Here is an 18,174-nt window from a genome sequence, read left to right as displayed (position 1 = left end):
CTGTGCAGCGTGTACGGTGCACTCACTGGTGAGCAGATAAAAAAAGAGGGCTCCCTGCTCCCTGCCTGTGCCCCAGGACCCCAGCAGGGCAGAGGGGAGCCTCCGTGGCCCCTCTCCCAGCTGCCACGGCTCAGCCCATCTCTCTTTTGCTTTAGGTTTCTGAGTGCCATGACACCGTGGTGGCTCTTCAAACAGCCAAGAGGACGGCGGGCAGCGGAGCTGCTTCTCTCCGAGGGCTGTTAACCCTGTGCTTCTTCCTAGCAGCACGTGCAGACAAAGCCACAGCAGGACGGGGCTGCAGGGGGTCCTCGTGGGGCTGCTGGGCTCTGTGCACTGCCAACACTCCACGCATCCCCAGCTGCACATCGCTGCCAGCGTTGGTTGTGCCACCACCAGAGCTGGTTTCATCTGGAGGATGTGTTGTGGGACACGCTGTGCCCACACAGGGGAGAGCGTCACTCTGCAGGGCAGGACTGGGGCCGGGCTGCATGGGAAGCACAGGCACTAGGGCACACAGCAGCTGGCTTCAGCGCTTGTCTAAACCAGCTGACGTTAATAGCTTCTTTGGCTGTGTTTTGGACAAAAAATCTCCCTTCTCCTCCCAGTTCCCCATCTGGCTGGTTGCTCCCCCTCCAGCTGGCATTATGTCCTCCCTCCCTCCGTTCTGTTCCTCAGACGGCTTCTCCTGTTACTTTCTAGTGTTTAGAGCACATGAGATGTGTGGTTTTTTGCTGGTTACGATGACAGTAAATGCTGATTTTTAAAGGCAGCCTTCTGTCCCTGTAATTTGTCCCTGGGAGCGGTCCCATGGCCACGTGCAGTAGCTTCACAGGCTGGAAGTGGTGCAGGGCTGCGGTGTGAGGGATCAGGGCTCTGTGACACCATGGGCTGCCCCATCACGCTGCGTTCCCTGCTTTCGGCACAGCTTGTGCTGGTTGCCTTTTAGTTGCTGGTGGAAACCGCAGCCCACAGAACAGCTCCGTACTGGCCAAAAAACACAATCTGGGTGCAGAAACACCACTTCTGGTGTCAGCATCTGCAGCTGCCAGGGGCTGAGGAGCCTGTGCTTGGGGCACTGCCAGGCAGCACTGCATTCCCACCCACTGCTCGATGCCCTGGTGAGGTTTTGTTCCCTCCCTCAGCACATGGCACTGCCCATTGCCTCCTAAATGCTCTAATTCTTGAGCTTACTTGCAAAGCACACTCAGAGTCGCTATGGCAATTCACAGCAGCACTTGGAATCAGGTCCTGAGTCACCAGTGCCCTCCTATTGAGCCACAGCAGCAGTCCCCTGCCACGGGGCGAGGGCAGTGTGCCCTGGGGATCGCAGGGGATGGGGGCTGGGGGGCTGAGCACTGCCCTGGGGCCGGGAGGAGGGGTGGCACCAGGAAGGAGTGTCAGAAATACAATCAGAAAAGACAACGTCTGCCTTCTTAAATGAACTGCAAAATTTATTACAGTGGTTTGCTCCTGACATGGAAGTTAATAACCTCCTGCCTGGGAAGGAAGGGAGGGGAGCGAAGGAGGAGAGGGATGGGAGAGAGGAAAGGAGGTGTGTGTGTGAGAGAGAGAGGGAGAGACACTTAAGGACACTTTTCATTTTCTGAAAATAAAATATCTTTTACCTCCCAAACCATTTTCTCCAGTTCTTTAAGTTCACAGAAAGAAGGAGGGTGAAACTGAACCACAGACTTCAGGAGGAAAATGCACAAACGTTGAAAAGCAAAAACAAACATGCTCTTCTGTATCTAACAAGTTGGGGTTGGCAGTTGGCAGCACGGCATCTCTCAAGCCCCAGCGCTGCGTGGAGCCGCGGTGTGTGAGTGTCCCCTCCAAATGGGACAGCAGAGGCAACACCTGAACCAAACCCATCAGCAGAGCTGGGGGGCCACGTGCTGCTGGGCACCTGTGAGGATGCAGAGCAGGAGGAGGCTGCGATGGAGCCTCTGTGCTGCCCTGCTGAGCCCCAGCCCTGCACAGGATAGCCAACATCTGCGTGTGGCTTCAGTGCTCTGCTGTCACCTGGGGACAAGGCAGTGCTGGCCCTTCTGGTCATCCCTCCTTGCCCAAATGCTGGGGGTGCTGCCAAGGCCACCAGCTGCAGTCCTGGGCACGTGCTGCTGTCCCAGTGCCCACAGCATGAGGCCTGACCCTGAGCATCCCTCCTGCCCTGCATCTGCAGAGCCACCTCCACCAGCATCACCGAAGGGATGGTGCCCAACCCTGTCCCTTTACTGCTCCCCAGCATCACACGGGCACGGCTGGTGGCCGGAGTGAGCCCCAGGAATCTGCCATGGGTGCCTGCTCCTGACTCTGCCCCTGCACCCAATTCCTTCCTGACTGCAGGGGAGCTGAAGTGTCCCAGGGACACATCCCTGTCCCCAGCACTGACTCTTGGAGCCTCTGCACAAAGCCTTGCCATTCCATGAGTGAGCTGACTCCAGACATTGGTGAGATTTGGGCACTGCAGCTGCCAAGGGCCATAAAAACGCAATTCCTGCCATAGCACAGGTAAGTGCTATGAAAAAGGAGCCAGCTGAGGGTCAGCAGTGCCCTGCTTGGTGCTGGGCAGGCAGTGACTGCAGCAGACAGGAGCAGGCCTCTGAGCCCCAGGGCTCAGCTTTGCTGCTGCAGAAATCCTCTGGCACTGGTACAGTGCCAGGGGGAAGAGAAACCCCAAAGCCTGGAGGGATTTCAGCTCAATTCTTCCCATGGCCTATACACCACGTGTCCCAGACGGGGCAGGCTGAGCAGTGGGAGGGCAGCAGTGGAGACACAGAGCGCAGGGATGGCAGGAGAGGAGCAGAAAAGGGAGCAAAGCCAGAACAGGCTTTCTCCCTGCTGACATCACAGAGCAGGGTAGGCAGTGGGTCGGGCACTGGCTGTGCAGGGGCTGTGGAGCCGCAGTGCTGGTGGGGCAGTCCAGCTGTCACACGTCCCCATGACCATTAACCGTCCTTACCACGTATTAAAATAAATCGTCTGGGACCTCCCACTAGCACGGGTTAAATAGCATCACTGAGAGGCGTGGGGTGGGGAGGTGGCCCCAGGCACGCGTCCTACCCCACCGCTGTGCGGGGCCCTGCAGAGTCTGTGTGGGAACTGCACTCAAGTCCGCTTGGCGTGCAGCATCTCGATGAGCAGGTTGTTGCAGGGCACCTCTCCACTCAGGTGCTTGTGGTACAGGTACTCCTCTGCCTGCATGCTCAGCGCCCGGACCTCGGTCAGCCGCAGCAGCAGCTGCCGGAACTTGTCCGTGCAGTGCGGGTAGTGGCACACCGTGTACTCCAGCAGTGCTGCGTTGGCCTTCTCCTGAGCTTCCTTAGCCAGCGTGTGGTTCTCCAGGTACTTCACATCTACAAGAGAGTGAGACGGGGGGAATGGAGCGGCTCCAGGCGCAGGCACTGCCCCCTCTGTGCTGGGTGCGGCGGGGGGGACTGTCCCCACCATCCTGCCCCCAGGGTCCTGAGCACCCATGGAGGTGCTGCAGCTCGGCTGCTCGCCATGCTCCAGCCCCCACGTATCCACACTCAGGTGTGGGTTTGCAGCTCAGGCACAGCTTGGCAGTGCAGAGCCCTCAGATCCGGGCAGCAAAGCAGCAGGGTTCTGTGGTTCATGTGGGGCTTTTTCAGCCTAAAGGAAGGAGCAGAGCTTGGCTTTGGGGCCCAACAGGCCACAGCTGTGCCAAAGACTGAGCAGCTCTCCAGAGGGCAACACGCAGTGCTGGTGGTGGAGAGGCATGGGGGGCTCAATCTCCATAACTGGGGCTGTCCGGGCACTGCACAGTGTGGGCTGCAGCCCTGCAGGGTGTGCCCAGCATTTATCAGATCACCCTTTCCCTTTTAACTCCTGCAACACATTTGCTCCTATTGTGGCCGTCTCCCTTCTACACGGGGTTGTTGTTATGAAATCTCTTTATCTGCATAAGGTTATTGTGCATGTCATTAAAAAAAAAAGAAGTTATATTGATAAATGTCAAATCTATCCCCTGAGTTGGCTCAACAATAGCTAGTTCTACTCGATGAACTCACCTGGTTCTCTGAAAGACCCTATTCACTGTTTAATTGAATATTTGAATAATCTTTTCATTCCTGCAAGGAATAAAGAATGTTGTCCAAATAACATTGACTCACTTCATTTAGCGACACTGCAGCAGTTGCAAAGACTGTCCTGTGACAAAGCCTCCCATCACACATACAGATATGCCTGGGATTATTTCTATGCCCTCAAGTGTTCTTCCTATTCACAGCTCCTTTTGTTTGGGAGAAGCTGCTGATAAATTGCAAACGCTTAAGGGAATGTGGGCTATAAAAGCCTCTCTTCCTCCCCTCCCCAAGAGTAGCTGCTTCATGAATGTAAGTCATGAAATCGAATGATAGGTCAATCCATTAAGGCTCTATTAAGCCCTTCTGTAGAACAAAGCTAACCTGTGCCGTCCTCATAAATATTGCTATTTTGAGAAGCCCTAATTTTAATTAAATCTCTTTACCTGCTCAGGAGAGAAATCTATTTAGAACTCAAATGGCAGCTCTTGTGAGTGGGGCTTGGCTTTGATTGTGCTGTGGCAGAGTGGTAAATGTGGAAATTCTCTTGTTAAAGGCAATTACATCCTGAACATAATACACAATCCCATCCTCTACACCTGAGCCTGAGAAGGGCAAATTACTCCAAGTGAGCTCTGCAGTATGGAGAGAAAAAGTTGAATTTGGGGCAAAATGATGTCTGGGAAACCACTGCTGTTTTATTCCACACCCTCCCTGAAAGCTGCTGCTCCAAGGATGAGGGATCCCAGGCTGAGAGCAGTGCTGCAGCTGCCAGTGCCTGGGAGGATGCTGTGCTGCTCACTGCCACGTGCACGAGACAGGGATGGGGTAGAGATGGAGGACTGTCAGGTCTCACTCCTGCAGAACCCACAGGGCAGCAGTGGGGAAGGGCCCCCTCCCCAGGTCCTTCGTTTCCCAGCACTGTTTGTGCCACACCTTATCACTGTTGAAATAGCAAGTTGCCATATCTGGTTTCTCTGGCTTTCAAAACAGTTCCAGAGAAAGAAAAGAACACATTGGGAGGAGCTGCAGCTGCAGAGGGGGACAGATGTGTGGCTCCGGGCTCCCAGGGGGTGTCCTCAGCAAACCCCACTCAGTCTGGGATGGGACAGAGACACCCACCTCTTCCCAGCACCCATGAGCTGCAGGGATCCATCCACAGGCTCTCCCTGGGCACAGTTGGCAGCAGCTGGCTCGGTGTGAAGCCAGGAAGTGCAGCAGACAGCCGAGCCCCTGCAGCTCTGCACATCGAGGTCAGAGCTCCGCTGGGACAGCAGCGAGCAGGTGGCAATGGCAGAGCACACGAAGGGGCCGCCGCACACCACGGGCTGCCCTCCGTGGGGCAGCGTGCCATCCCCACACAGCAGCAGTGGGTGCAGCCACGGGGGGCAGCAGGGCCGGGTGGGCTCTCAGCTGCAGCTCTGCGTGTTTTGTCTGGGTGAGGAGCGACCGTGTGAACGCGCCGCCTCGGCCGACTGCGGGCTCTGGGCAGGTCCTAATCAGAAGCAGCGTGAGCCGCTGCCTGGGTGCTGCTGACGCACATCCCGGGAGATAGTGCCGTCCCCGCGGCTGCTGCTGCCAGCACGGCCGCTCGCAGGGCACTATCAGCCGTTGCTTTCCCTGCAGCAGGAGAGCAATCAAAACAGGCTCTGCTTGTGGGACTGGGGATGCAGCATCCTCCGCAGCCACAGTGGAGCGGGAGCAGCCCCCAAAGCTCCAGGTGCACAGAGCAGGGCAGAGGAGAGGCCTCAGCTCTTGTTTGCGAGAGGCCTCTTCATCCCCCCCTCTCTGCCCATCTGTGGGGGCAGCCACTGCCCACTGCCCCCTCCCACGGTCCCCACTCACCGAGGCTGAAGAGGATCAGGAATTTGAGGCAGACGAACTCCTGCCGGTCCACCTGCAGTGAGTGCAGGTGCAGGACCAGCTCCTGCGCCCGCAGCACCAGGGAGTGCAGGATGGAGCCCGCCTGTGCTGCCACCGCCGACAGGTCCACCTGCAAGAGGAACAGCCTCAAGCACACACAGACACCCCAGCACCCACCCACCACTAACTGGTGGGAGGAGTGAGGTCAGAAGGGAGACAGCAGTCCCCAGCCCCACGCTCACCTCCTGCCCGGTGACCAGCAGCACACTGTGCTCCTTGCCGTGCTGCAGCTGCCGGTACACGTGGTCAAACACCAGCAGCTCACTCCAGCAGTTCTGCAGCAGCTTCATCTGGTCACTCACCTGCAAGAGAGCAGAGCTGCACTGCTGGCACCAGCACCCAGACATGGTGCTGGGCCCCAGCTGTGCCACAACACACCCCAGTGCCTGCACCCATCTGTACAGTTAACAGAATAAACAGTTCCAAGTAGCATTGTAATCAGGATGCATAACTAGAAAGATTATTATGGTGGAAAGGAGTAATTGGAGCCACATCTCAGGCCCACAGTGGAAAAACTCCAAAGGAGCAATCTCCAGAAAGAGATCCTTCCCCAGTGGTGGTCAGCCCTTAAATGGGGTCTGGGAGAGGTGGAGCCAGACTCCACCCCTTCTGCTCACACAGGTGCATTGCCTTCACCTGTGCTCCTGTGGCTGACTCAGAGCTCTCCTCAGGTGATCCATCAGTGGTTCAGGCTGTGATCCTACAGTTCCCATACACCATTCCACAGGGCTGGGAGTGCTGTGCTCAGTGTGGCACAGTGTGTGTGCAGTGGGAGGTAACAGAGCATCCACAGTGTCAGAGATCTGTGTCCACCATCCCAACGCAGCAGAGAGTGCAGCCATCGATGGGTGCCCCTGCAGGAGGCCGCCTGCCAGCAGGGACAGCGGTGCTTTGGTGCAGTACAACGGCCACGTGGGGTTCCTGGGGCACAACAAACCTCTGCCCAAGGAGGGTCAGAGCCATGGGGCTGCTCCCACTGGGCCACAGGCTTGTGCACAGGGCCATGGGAAGGGGGGGCTCACAGCAGGAGCCCATAGTGCACCGCTGCCTTCCCAGGAGCCCCCTCCCTCCGCTGCCCAGCTAAACAATCACTTCTCACAAATTTGTCCCCACCAATGGAAGCCCTGCACACACCATATCCACAAAGTACTTCCCAAACCCTCACCCACACACGTCTGTGTCCCGCTGGCGCGGGCTGCCCCTTATCAGCACCGCCTTGCCTCCACACAGCAGGAATCTCACAGAGCTGCACACACATCTGTAACAAAACGGGCATTGGCCACGTCCGTGCGTCCTGACGGGGCTGCACAAAGGCCCTGTGTCTGTGGGCTGCTCTGGGCTGCTTCCAGATTGCAGGGACAGAGTGTCTGTCCTCCCACGGCAGCTCTGGGGGAGGTGTGGGCAGCACTCGAACCCCAGCACCCCTACAGCGTGCCCGGCTGCCTGCGCCTTCACACCCCACACACAGCCATGTGCTGGTTGGGTGTGCACAGCTGTGAGAAATGTGCACGGCTCTAAGTGTGTGCAGCTTTGTGTGCACAACCAGGTTTGCAAACAAATGCCCTGAAAACACTCCTGTTAAAGAAGTTCGGCCCAGGCAGGCAAAATGCCCAAACTTCCTGGGGTCTCTCTGGAGAGCAGGGCCTGGAGGCAGTGTAGGTGTGAGCCAGCCCCAGGGGTGGGTGCATGAGGCACAGGGCAGGGCTGTGCCCAACCCAGGCCAGGCAGTGCTGCAGGGTGTAAGCAGCACCAAAGCCACCATCCCCACATCTGAGGATGAGGTGGCTGCAATCGACCCCCCCCCCCCCCAGCAGCACCCGGAGAGCTCTGCAGTGCCATTGTGCTCTCTGCTGTTGATGGAAGGAAGACAGATGCGGTATCATAGAGCTGGATAATGCCATCGTTTGGCTGAAGAGGCTGCAATAAACCAGTGCTGGGAGATTGCAAAAGGAATAGAAATCAGATGAGACAGAGCTTTATGGATCCCGTGCCAGCTCCCCCAGGGGCCACTGGGACGTATTTTGGGGGTGAACGTGTGAGCAAGGTGCAGCAGGGGGCAGTGGGGTCTCCTGGAAGCGGTGCTGAACAGAGCACAGCTGGACCGAGGGTTGTGCCCAGCTGCTGCAAAAAGAACTGGGGAAAAGCTCGCCCTGCATCAGAACAAATGGGAGATGTGCATCCTGCACGTCCCTTGTCCTGAGGCGGTGCAGCAGTGCGGGGATCCGGGCTCCCAGCACAGCCCTGCTCCCACCCCAGGGCACACAGCCGCGCTGAGCCCTGCGCTCCATCTCACAGCGTTGTTTTGTAACCTCCTTCCTGTGCCTCATTCCTCGTTGGGATGAGCTCCAGAAGGGACAGACTGAGGGTTTTGCACTAAAAATTGCTTAACAACAACAACAACAACAAAAATCTTTTCCAAAAGGAAGCATTTAAACAATTTTGAGATCTCCCTTCTTTCCTTGAACAATTGCTAACTGCCTTCTCCCCACCTCTGTGGGCAGTTCCAGCACATCCCCACTACACTGCCAGCCCTGCCCAGCCTGAGCCAACCCCACACCCACATGGGGCAGCCACAGGCATCCCCCCACAGCCCCGTACCCACAGCTCCATGCCCTGCAGTGCCCACAGCCGAGGAGGGGCTCAGGATGCCGGCTGCCCGGAGCGGTCGGTCCTCTGGTGAGGCAGCACACACCCTGCTCTCCTGCAAAAGTTAAGTAAAGGATCTTCCTCTTCTAATGTCAAGGCTTTTCAGCAGAGTGCTGCACGGAGGATCTGATGCAATCTGTCATTAAGAGGTGACCTTTATTTTTTGATTTAACCCATTCACAAAACGCAGCAGTGAAGCGCTCCTCGCATGGGGTGAGCACTCGTGGCACTGCAGGAAAGGCCTTTCTGAGATGGGAGGTGGTCACCAACAGAAAATTCCATTGCCCCACAATAAGTGGGGCTGCCAGGGGCAGGCGGTGCCCCCAGGAGTCTGGGACCCCGGTGTGGGGCTGTCCCTGCAGACACACCCTGACCCACAGTACGAGCAGCTCCTGAGTGTGAGCACGCGATGTCACCACCGCTTTTGGGAAGTGCAAAAGTGGATTAACCACCAAACACCACAATGAGAACTCTGCACAAGCACAAGGTGTGAGTGGCCAGATGCAGACCGCCCCCCCCCCCCACCACCACGGGCAGCACAAAGCCGAAACCGCTGAGTGCAGTGCAGGGTCACCTCCCTGCGGGCTCACCGTGCTCAGCCCCAGGCTGCTGCCCCTTCCCTGCGTCACTGCGGGAGCACACGGCCACGGGAAGCAGTCACATTTACCCCAGTGCAGGGGATGCTGAGCAACGCTGCTGCGTCCACCGCCAGAAGGAGATTTTAAATCTGCCAAAAACGCGCTGGCTGTTGGCCAGGAGATGGGGTCACCATGACCCATGTGTGCTACAGGCAGAGGAGCAGCCGACTGCATATGGGACCAGCGGGAGCTTCCAGATCATTCCCAAGGAGCGAGGGAAACTGGCCCCGGGGACAGGGCCCAGCCCCGTGCCCCTCTCCACGTGCCCATTGCCGTGAGCCCGTGTGCCCACGCCCTGGGCTTTGGGTGGCCTCAGGCTGGAGCCACAACAGTTTGTAGCACATTCCTGGCTGCTCATCCCAACCCAAAGGTCATCGCACAGTGTCTATGTGACATTTATATGTGCACGGAGCAGTATCACCTATCTGAAGCAGATCGCGCCAATATTGGTATATAAAATGAACCTCAGGCAGACGCATCGTGTGTGTACAAGTGTGTGCGTGCATGTCTCTCTCTCCTCATATATATATAAAAAAATTACATCTGAAAGGACAAAGTTGCCTGAGACTCACAACCCAACAAAATATATTTCACCCCCGGCCCATATTTTTCTTCCTGAAGAGCCGCTGCAAATCTTCCCTCAGCCCTGACACATCTCATCTAGACTCAGTTAAAGTTCGTATTTATGGGCGTCAGCGCTGACCTCTTCCACCTCCGCCCGCGTGGCCTCGCGCCGCGGCTCTGTGGCCGGCCCTCGATAAACAGAGGGCCCCCAAATCCCCCTCTGCTGCATGGCATTATTAGTCTTGCCTCCGAAGGCCAGCGCAGTCCGTAATTCTCCGCCTGGTGACACAAGATGAACGCGGCGACATCAGTCTCGCGGCGGATTGGCATGGGGACCCTCGTTTGTCAGTGGCAGACTGACAGAATTACTGGCCCTTAAATGAAACGATATATCTGGGAAGTTAAATCTGTTTTCAATCTGGCTGCCCCGCGCCGGCGGGCGGACGTGGTGCGCGAGCTGATGTCAAGAGGCCGCTCGCCCCTCTCCCCCCGCGTCCTTCCCAGGGTGCGGGCAGGGGGGGCTTCCCAGTGCCCCCAGCAGCACTCATCCCCTGGAGGTGGTGACAAAGGGTCTGCTCTGCAGCGGCACATTGTCAGCAGGAATGGGAATGGGATTGGGAACGGGAATGGGACCCCCTGGCCGGGGGTTACCCGCAGCAGGCTGGTGCAATGCTGGAGCAATCCAGTGTGATGCTGGTGTGATGCTCAGCACAATACCCAGTGCGATGCTCAGTGCACTGCCTGGTGCAATGCTCAGTGTGATGCCTGGTGCGACACCAATGCTTTACCCGACCCCTTGCAGCCACTAGCTGCCCTTCCCCAGCTGGTGCAGGAGCTGCCACCTTCACTGGACCATTTCTGGAGGGGGTGGTCCATGATGTCCCTGCCCCGAGAAGCTGTGGCTTTGCAGTTGGGACTGCCCGTGTTACAGCCATTGATCCCTGAGGCTTCACTTTTACACCGTGCTCACAGGTTTTAGGGCAAAGCCATAAAGTCAGCACTAGCAGGAGTTCACTTACTGCCCTGCACTGTGCATGGGAAGGAGCAGCCGTGGGGCTGCGGAGCTGCCCTGTGCCCAGGTGAGAGCTCTGGCCCTCCTGTCTGGAGCCATCAGAGCTGGATTCACATGAAAACAGCCCATTCTCATGGCACGATCGGAAAGACAATAGCATTACAAGGCTACGTGGCCATGCAGCTGAGATCCATTTACATTGTTTATAATATCTCCCGCAAAACAACAGCCACCCTGTTCCCAAAATCCAGGCTGGACACTGATACGATTGAAAGGAGCCCGGCCCAGCCCCACGGAGCACCTTCCGGACACTGTTCTGTGCAGCCGGGGGCTATTTTGGGCGTGAGCACTGCCCTGCAGCCCCTGCATGGGGCCCGGTCCCACGGCAGCAGGATGGGCCGGGGCGGGGCAGCGCAGGGAGCCCTCTTTGGCCTCATTGCAAAATGCATCTCCTGGTTTTGCACCAGTTTGGGATCTTTGGTGAGCCCAGGCTATGAATGGAAATGGCTGAGTGCGGCCGGGCTGGCCCAGCCCTGCTCCGCCCCACTGCTGGCCCCAGTTCTTGTGAGGCTGGGAGGTGTAAGGGCCCTCACCCCATCCCTGCTGGCTGCTGGCAGACACCTGCCCGACAGCATCGATTTTCCTCCCAAAGATGAAGGAGCGAATTGTTTCAACCATAATTCCTCAACATTGCGTTTTTCAATTATATCTTCAGCTTGACACCGCGCTCACTCTGCCCGCGATCGCCTCCACAACCTCTCACAGCCGTGGTGGATCAGACACGCAAACCCTGTGTCACCAGTGGGGATTGCTCTGGTGCCCAGCCGGAACCCCCCACCCCCACCCCATGTTGGCACACTGCAGCCCCCACCCAGCCTGTGCTGGGCCCCCAGCCCTACCTCCAGCTCCTTGAAGAAGATGCAGCTCCGCGCCCACTCCACGATGGAGAAGAGCGTCTGGTCGGCCATCTTGCACATGAGGCCGAAGGTGCTGAGCTTCTCGTGGCGGCCCTTGCCCTGCTCCTGCTGCAGGCAGGCCAGGATGCGCGCCTTCACCTGCGCCTCATCGGGCTCCAGCTGCAACAGCTTCAGGATGACCTCGGGGATGTCGGGCGGGGAGCTGCTGGGGTAGGTCTCCGGGTACGCGTAGGTGGGCATGGCCTCGTGCGCGGTGCTGTAGTGGTCGGGGTACTCGGACTTGATGGCGCGGTTGGGGAAGGAGGGGTAGTGGTATCCGGCGAGCGGCGTGTGGCCGGGCACAGTCATGGCCAGGGAGGGGGTCCCGTAGGGGCCGCGCTCGTAGTCGGCGGGCGTCAGGGCGGCGGGGTTGGGCGGCAGCGTCTTGGCCATGGCATGGATGCTGTGGATGGTGGAGGACAGCCCGTAGTCGTTCTGCACTGGTGACACGATCTGCGGCACGGTTTCCAGCTTGAAGCCGTTGGCGCGGATCAGCGCTTTCTTCTGCTGCTTTAAGGCACGGTCCCGTTTGTACATGGGCCCAAATTTGTTCCTCCCGCCGCGCATCCGGTCCGCACGCACAGCTGTGGGCAGAGGAGCAGAGCTGCAGTGAGCAGAGCGGGACCAGGGTGGGGGAGGGATGGGGACTGATGGGGCCGGGGCGGTGGGACCCCCGCCCAGAGAGCTGTGTGCGGGTTGGGGCGCGCTGCACCTCAGCAGCTCCGGCAGCAGTGAGGGAGGAGGATGTGCTCGGGTAAAGAGTGAGGAGCAGAGCCCCGGGAGCTCGGGCAGATGAGAGGCCCTGACACTACGATCATTTTCACAGCCCCCGAGCCTGGACCAGAGCTGAGATTCCTCTCGGAGCAGCACAGCCTGTGCTGCCTCCTGTGATCCTCTCCAGACCCAGAGCCCTGCCCGCTGCCTGCTCCCCACCGCCCTGCCGGCTGCGGCAGCGCAGCAGAAGCTGCTCTGAGCCTCGAGTTAAACCCAAGAATGTGTCACCCAGGCAGGTGCTTCTCTGCAGCACAAGCTTGGCCCCGGCTCGGCGGCCGCCAGCCCACCCGCGCAGCCAAGAGGGGAACGAGCCAGCAAGCACCGCGCGGCCCCGCGTGGAAGGGAACGGCCCCTGGGCGGGTTTGCAGCCCACGAGAGCAGGCTGCTCTGTTCTGTGCCCCTCTCGTCCCTCTGCCTCCCTTTGCTCCTGTGCCCCACGGGTGCTGCAAGCCCCCAGACTTTCCCCACGCAGGCTGGAGGGGAGGCAGCACAGCCGGGAGCGGCGTTTGTAGGAAAGCAGGAATGTGCTCCCCGGGGAGCTGCTCTGCGTTCTTTATTCATGGAAACAGCATCTCCAGCCGTGCAACGCAAGGATGCCTCTATACCGGGGTGCCTCCGCTCGGGCTGTGAGAGCTCCGCTGCCTTTGGGGTGCACCACTGACAGCCCCGGCTGTGCCGGCCTCCACCCGCAGCCCTGGGTCCCAGCTGCACCCCCGTCTGCACTGCAGTGCGCTGAGAACAGAAATCTCCCCCGCCCTCCAAATAATGTACGGCTTTTCCCCCATGCTGTGAGGCCGGGCAGGGCGACGGCCATGGATCGGGGCCCCTCCCTGCACACGCGGGAGATGCTCACACAGAGCCCACCCTGCGCGGATGCTGATCCCCTCCTTTGCTCCCGAAGCGCGAGCACAAAGAGGGAAGGGGCTTTCCCGTTCCCTCCTGCTCCACTTTTCCCGGATCCGTTCTGAAATCCCGCTAGATTTTGTCCTGTCTTGCTGGAGGATTCCCCGTGTAGCTCAGATTCCCTGTCCGAAAGACACCGTTTTCAGGGCAAGGTGGGCTCGTGTTTTTAACACAAAAGAGTCCCACGGGAACGCCGTTCTCCTGCGGGTGCCTCCTCCTTGGCGAGCTGCTGCGGTGAGCAGCGAGGAGATAAACAAAAAGGGGTGAGCGGGCTGCCGCAGCCCGGCCAAAGCTCGGGGCAGAAACGGCTCCGCCGGACGAAAACGGCCCGAAATAGCGGAGCGCGCGTGTCCCCACCCCGAGGACACAAACACCGCCGGCTGCCGCTCTGCAGGACCCCCCCACCCCCCGGCAGGGACAGCACGGGGAGCGGTGCCGCTCCGCCACGCTCCCGTGTCCGGGGAAGGGGAGCGCGAGGGTGCGGGCACAGGTGGGGGATTTGGGGGATTTCCTATCCGCCTTTGGCAGCCGCGGGTCCGCAGCGCTCTTTGCTCTCGCTGAGCGCGGCAGAAATCCCAGCGTAGGGCCCGGGGACATCAGAGCCCGACCGTCACATCGCGGTGGGACTCGGAGCTGTCACCGCGCTGCCCGGAGCCGCGCAGACAGAAGAATCTGATTTGCGGCGGATCTCCCGCAGTTTTCGTGTCAGTTTCATAATATTTAAGGTTTTCCTTAGGTCTCGGCTTCTGGAATCGTGCGATGAAGGAGAACAATATTTTCTAAGCTATTTCCCAACGTTCTGCCAAGCAAAGGCAGTCCCGGAAAGTTGAAACCTCGGCAGCCAAAACCCAGGAGAAAGAAAACAAAAACAAAGAAACGAAAAGCAGAACACGGGGCGACAAAACGAATTTTTCGTTCACTTGGGGGGGAAAAACGGAATCGGAGCGGCGGCGGCAATTCCCGGCCCGGGGACACCGGGGACAGCGCGACCGCGGCGTGGGGACAGCGCAGCCCCCCCGACCCCCCCCGCCCGGGCCGCCCCGCGGTACCTTCCAGCCGCATCCCCACGGTCAGGCACTTCTGGAAGCGGCAGTAGGGGCAGCGCTTCCGCTGGGTCTTGTCGATCTTGCAGTTCTGGCTCTCGGTGCAGGTGTAGTGCTTGTTGTTCTGCACCGTCCTCTTGAAGAAACCCTGCGGCGGCCAAAGGCGGCGGTGCGTCGGCACCGGCACCCCGCATCAGCCCGCATCAGCCCGCATCAGCCCGCGCCCGGTCCCGCTCCCGTCCCCGCCGCCCCCCGCCCGGCTCCCGCCGCTTTCCCGTCCCCGCCGCCGAGCGGTGAATCGCCGCCAACGAAAGCGGGCGGGGGGCGGCCCGCGGGAGGCTCCTCTGCCCCGGCCGTGTCCCCCCCCCACCCCCCCCTACGCTCCCCGCCCGGCCCCGCTGCCCTCTGCCCGGCGCTTCCTACCTTGCAGCTCTCGCAGGTGAGCAGCCCGTAGTGGTATCCGGAGACCTTGTCCCCGCAGACCGGACACAGCTCGTCCAGGTCCTCATCATACGAATAGTCCATCCCCGCCGGCGGCCCTGCTGCGGGACGGGCGGGTCAGCGGGGCCGGAGGGGCGGCCCCGAGCCCTGCGCCGGGAGCGGAACGGGAGAGCGGAGCGGCGGAGCCCGAGCGCAGGTGCCGGAGCCAGAGCCCTTTATAGCGCCTGGAAGAGCATCTCCATGCGGGTGCGGGCGGGCGGCCAGCCCCCCGGGGGATGGGGAACCTCCTCTGGGAGAGCGGGCGGCGGGCGGCTGGGGCCGGGCTGGGGAGGAGGGACCTGCAGGGACCCGGCAGCCCGGGGGCAGGGCGGGACGGGAGCGGGACGCCGTCGGGGGCTGCGGCCGAGGACGGCTGTGGGCTGGGGGAGCCCCGGGCCGAGGGTGGCTCCGCTGGAAGGGGCTGGGGGCTGCTGTGTCACCAAGCACAGGACGCTGCCTGCAGCCCTGCTGCCCGTGCAACGGCCTCACCGCCGCGTCCTTAACCCCAGCTCTAACCCAACCCCAGCTCTAATCCCCAGCCCTAACCGGAGCCCCCAGCGCTGCCCGGACCGACCGCCTCACCCCCACAGCCGGCAGCCGCAGGGAGCTGATCGGAGCCCGGCGTGAGGAGCGTGGGGTGCGCGGCCATCGGGAACGGCGCCGGCGTCGGCCCCACGCGGCAGAGTGCCCCGTGCCCCGTTCAGCGCTGCTGGTTAATTAATTGGTTCACTTTTAGGGACTCTCAATGAAACAGTCCCTGGCAGATCGGTGCAGAAGCACATTCTATCAATCAGTTACATTTGTCCTGCGTGGAAGTTTCCTGCTCGCAGGTGAACACAGACAGCTCGGTGCTCTGCACTGTCAGCCGAGGGGCCGGGGTCAAATCAAGCCCAAAATACGGCCGGGACTGAGGCAGAGGGCGGTGCCAGCTCTGTGTCCCGCACCAGGACAGTGCCCAGGGGCACAGCGTCGCTCAGGCAGGAGGAGCTGGATGGGCTGTGGCTGCCATGTGGGCGTTTGGCCATAGGGACAGCAAGGATCCACTTCTGAGCCAGGCACGGCGCTCACCACACCCCATGGGGCCAAACCGCTCTCCTCAGAACACCCTCTGTCCCGCTGCCTGCGTGTCACCGCGACTCGAGGCGCCCGGTGCCCGGCGGAGCTGCAGGGATGGCACTGCCCGCAGGGCTCAGCTCATCCCACGCGTCCCATCCCACACACACTGTCCCACACTGCTCACCCCGTAAGGCTCATCCCGCACACCCGGTGAGGCCCGCGGTGCCCCGGGGAGGAAGCGGTGTTGGCAGGGATGTGCGGCAAACAGGATGCGGGCTCAGCGGAGGATCGCTCCGGAGCCACCCAGCGTGGAGCCCACACTAAGAATAGCAGCGGAGCAGCCCCTGCGTGGGGTGGTTGGGCCGGGAAGGAGCGCTGCTGCCCACGGAGCCTCTCGGCAGCCCCACACTGCTGTGGAGCTCCTGTGAGCCCCAAAACCACCGAAAGAGGAGCCCAGGAAGGGCTGCAGGGCTCGTGTGGGTCCCGGCCACCCCCAGGTTTGCTCTGAGACGCGGGGGCTGTGCCGGGGCTGGGACACACAGCTCAGCACTGCCTGTACTCCCAGAGACTTCGGAGGCCTCAGCTCGCCGCCTCCTCATCCCGTCATCTGGATCCGGCACTTCTGCGCAGCACGGCCGAGGCTATGGCGGGGCCTCGTTCTGCTGCTGCAGGGCCTGGAGAAGGGACGGGCGTCCCTGGGTGTCCCCAGGCATCACTCGGCATCCCTGGGTGTCCCTGCATGTCCCCAGGAGCAACTTGCACTGGTGCCTCCATCCCCTGCTCATGGAGATGGGAAGCGGAGGCCCACGCATGGCTCCCACCTCCTTGCTGAGCTCCTCAGCCTCCGCCATGTCACAGGAACCCCACAAACCACGGAGCATGGGAAGGGGCCCGGGCAGCCATGGGGGCCCTCACCACCACGTACTCACCGCGATGCGACTCAGCGCTGTGCTGTGTGCGGGGCCGAGGTCACAGGAGAGCTCCTTCCGTGTCGATGGCGAGCAGCTCCAGCTCGAGGAGCCTCCGTGGGTGCCGGGCAGCGCTGCCCACCGCGGGCGGGCCGGGGGATTTATAGGGCTGCGGCCGCTGGGGAGGTGTGGGTCCGACTGCGCACACCGCCCGGTGCAGGACAGCGGCCAATCTCCTCCCCACGGGGGCCAGGCTCGGCCGAGGTGGACCAACTTAGTTGCCTTATTGGTTTCTGTGGCCACGTGACCATGCTGAAAAACATAATAATTAAGCTACAAAATGCTGCCCATAAACTAGCATTAGAAAGTGACAGGGGAGATAAGTGGGACCTCTGCGGCAGATAAAGCGCCAGGAGAGAGGAACTGTGGGGAGGTGGGGGCACGGCGGGCAGGGCAGCGCACCAGCGCCCACGTCGGGGCCGCGCTGATTTACGGTGCGAGGGAGGGGGTGTGGGATGGCCATGGTGGGGCAGAGCCCGGCAGCGGGCAGCCAGGGTGCACAGCCCTCATGCAGCTGGGGCAGCAGAGAGCTGCGTGCAGACGAGATGTGGGGAGCAGAGCCGCTGCCCCATGGGTTTCCCACCTCCCACGCTGCACTGGGGTGAGGCCACTTTGACACCTCTCCTCCTGGAGTGGAGATTTGCTTCCCAGCAGTGCTGTGCTCCACTATTGTTTAGTGTAGTGTTGCCCTGTGGGTCCATGCCCAGGCCCAAACACTGCCCCCAGCCCGGCGGGTTGGCACAGGGCAGCGGGGAGGGCAGGGACAGGGCCCGGGCACATCCCATGGGCAGGAGGGAGCGCAGAGCTCCGGGGAAGGAGCGGGAGCTGCAAGCTGCACTGCCCGGGTTGTTTTTTCCGTGCTTTGCAGCTGAAGAGAGGAGAAAAGTAACGAAAACACAGCTCTGTAGAAGAGCCAGGCCTGGAGAGGCAGCTTCCGCCCCGATCCCCAGCAATTATCAGCCGAATGCCAGATGTTCCGATGCAATGCCAATGTCAGGGAAAATAAATCTCTGGCAGGTTCAAGGTCCCGCCAGGCCGGCACGCAGCGGCTCACGGCTCAGCCCCGTGTGAGGTGGGGACGGAGCAGCGCAGCGCGGCCGCAGCGCTTCCTCCCGCTCCCACCGGGCATTGTTCCCCCGGGCAGCCCCGGCCTCACACCGCCCGTCTG

General features: G+C 60.7%; 1 protein-coding gene across 1 annotated transcript; it reads right to left on the bottom strand.

Moving 5' to 3' along the window:
• Window positions 1-2,909: 2,909 nt before the first annotated feature.
• On the bottom strand, window positions 2,910-17,025 carry NR5A1 (nuclear receptor subfamily 5 group A member 1). Its single transcript, XM_065737340.1, has 7 exons — window positions 16,968-17,025; window positions 14,926-15,044; window positions 14,509-14,650; window positions 11,726-12,366; window positions 6,149-6,268; window positions 5,889-6,036; window positions 2,910-3,356 (listed from the first exon to the last, which is right to left on the bottom strand). Exons 2-7 carry the CDS (start codon window positions 15,025-15,027, stop codon window positions 3,109-3,111), a joined length of 1,401 nt encoding a protein of 466 aa, XP_065593412.1. The 5' UTR covers window positions 15,028-15,044; window positions 16,968-17,025; the 3' UTR covers window positions 2,910-3,108.
• Between the last annotated feature and the right edge of the window lie 1,149 nt (window positions 17,026-18,174).

This window comes from Cyrtonyx montezumae, unplaced genomic scaffold, assembly GCF_038088225.1.
Source record: "Cyrtonyx montezumae isolate F1298 unplaced genomic scaffold, pur_monq_1.0 scaffold_20, whole genome shotgun sequence".
In the NCBI taxonomy this organism is placed as follows: Eukaryota; Metazoa; Chordata; class Aves; order Galliformes; family Odontophoridae; genus Cyrtonyx; species Cyrtonyx montezumae.
This window is presented reverse-complemented; position numbering and strand designations above follow the sequence as displayed.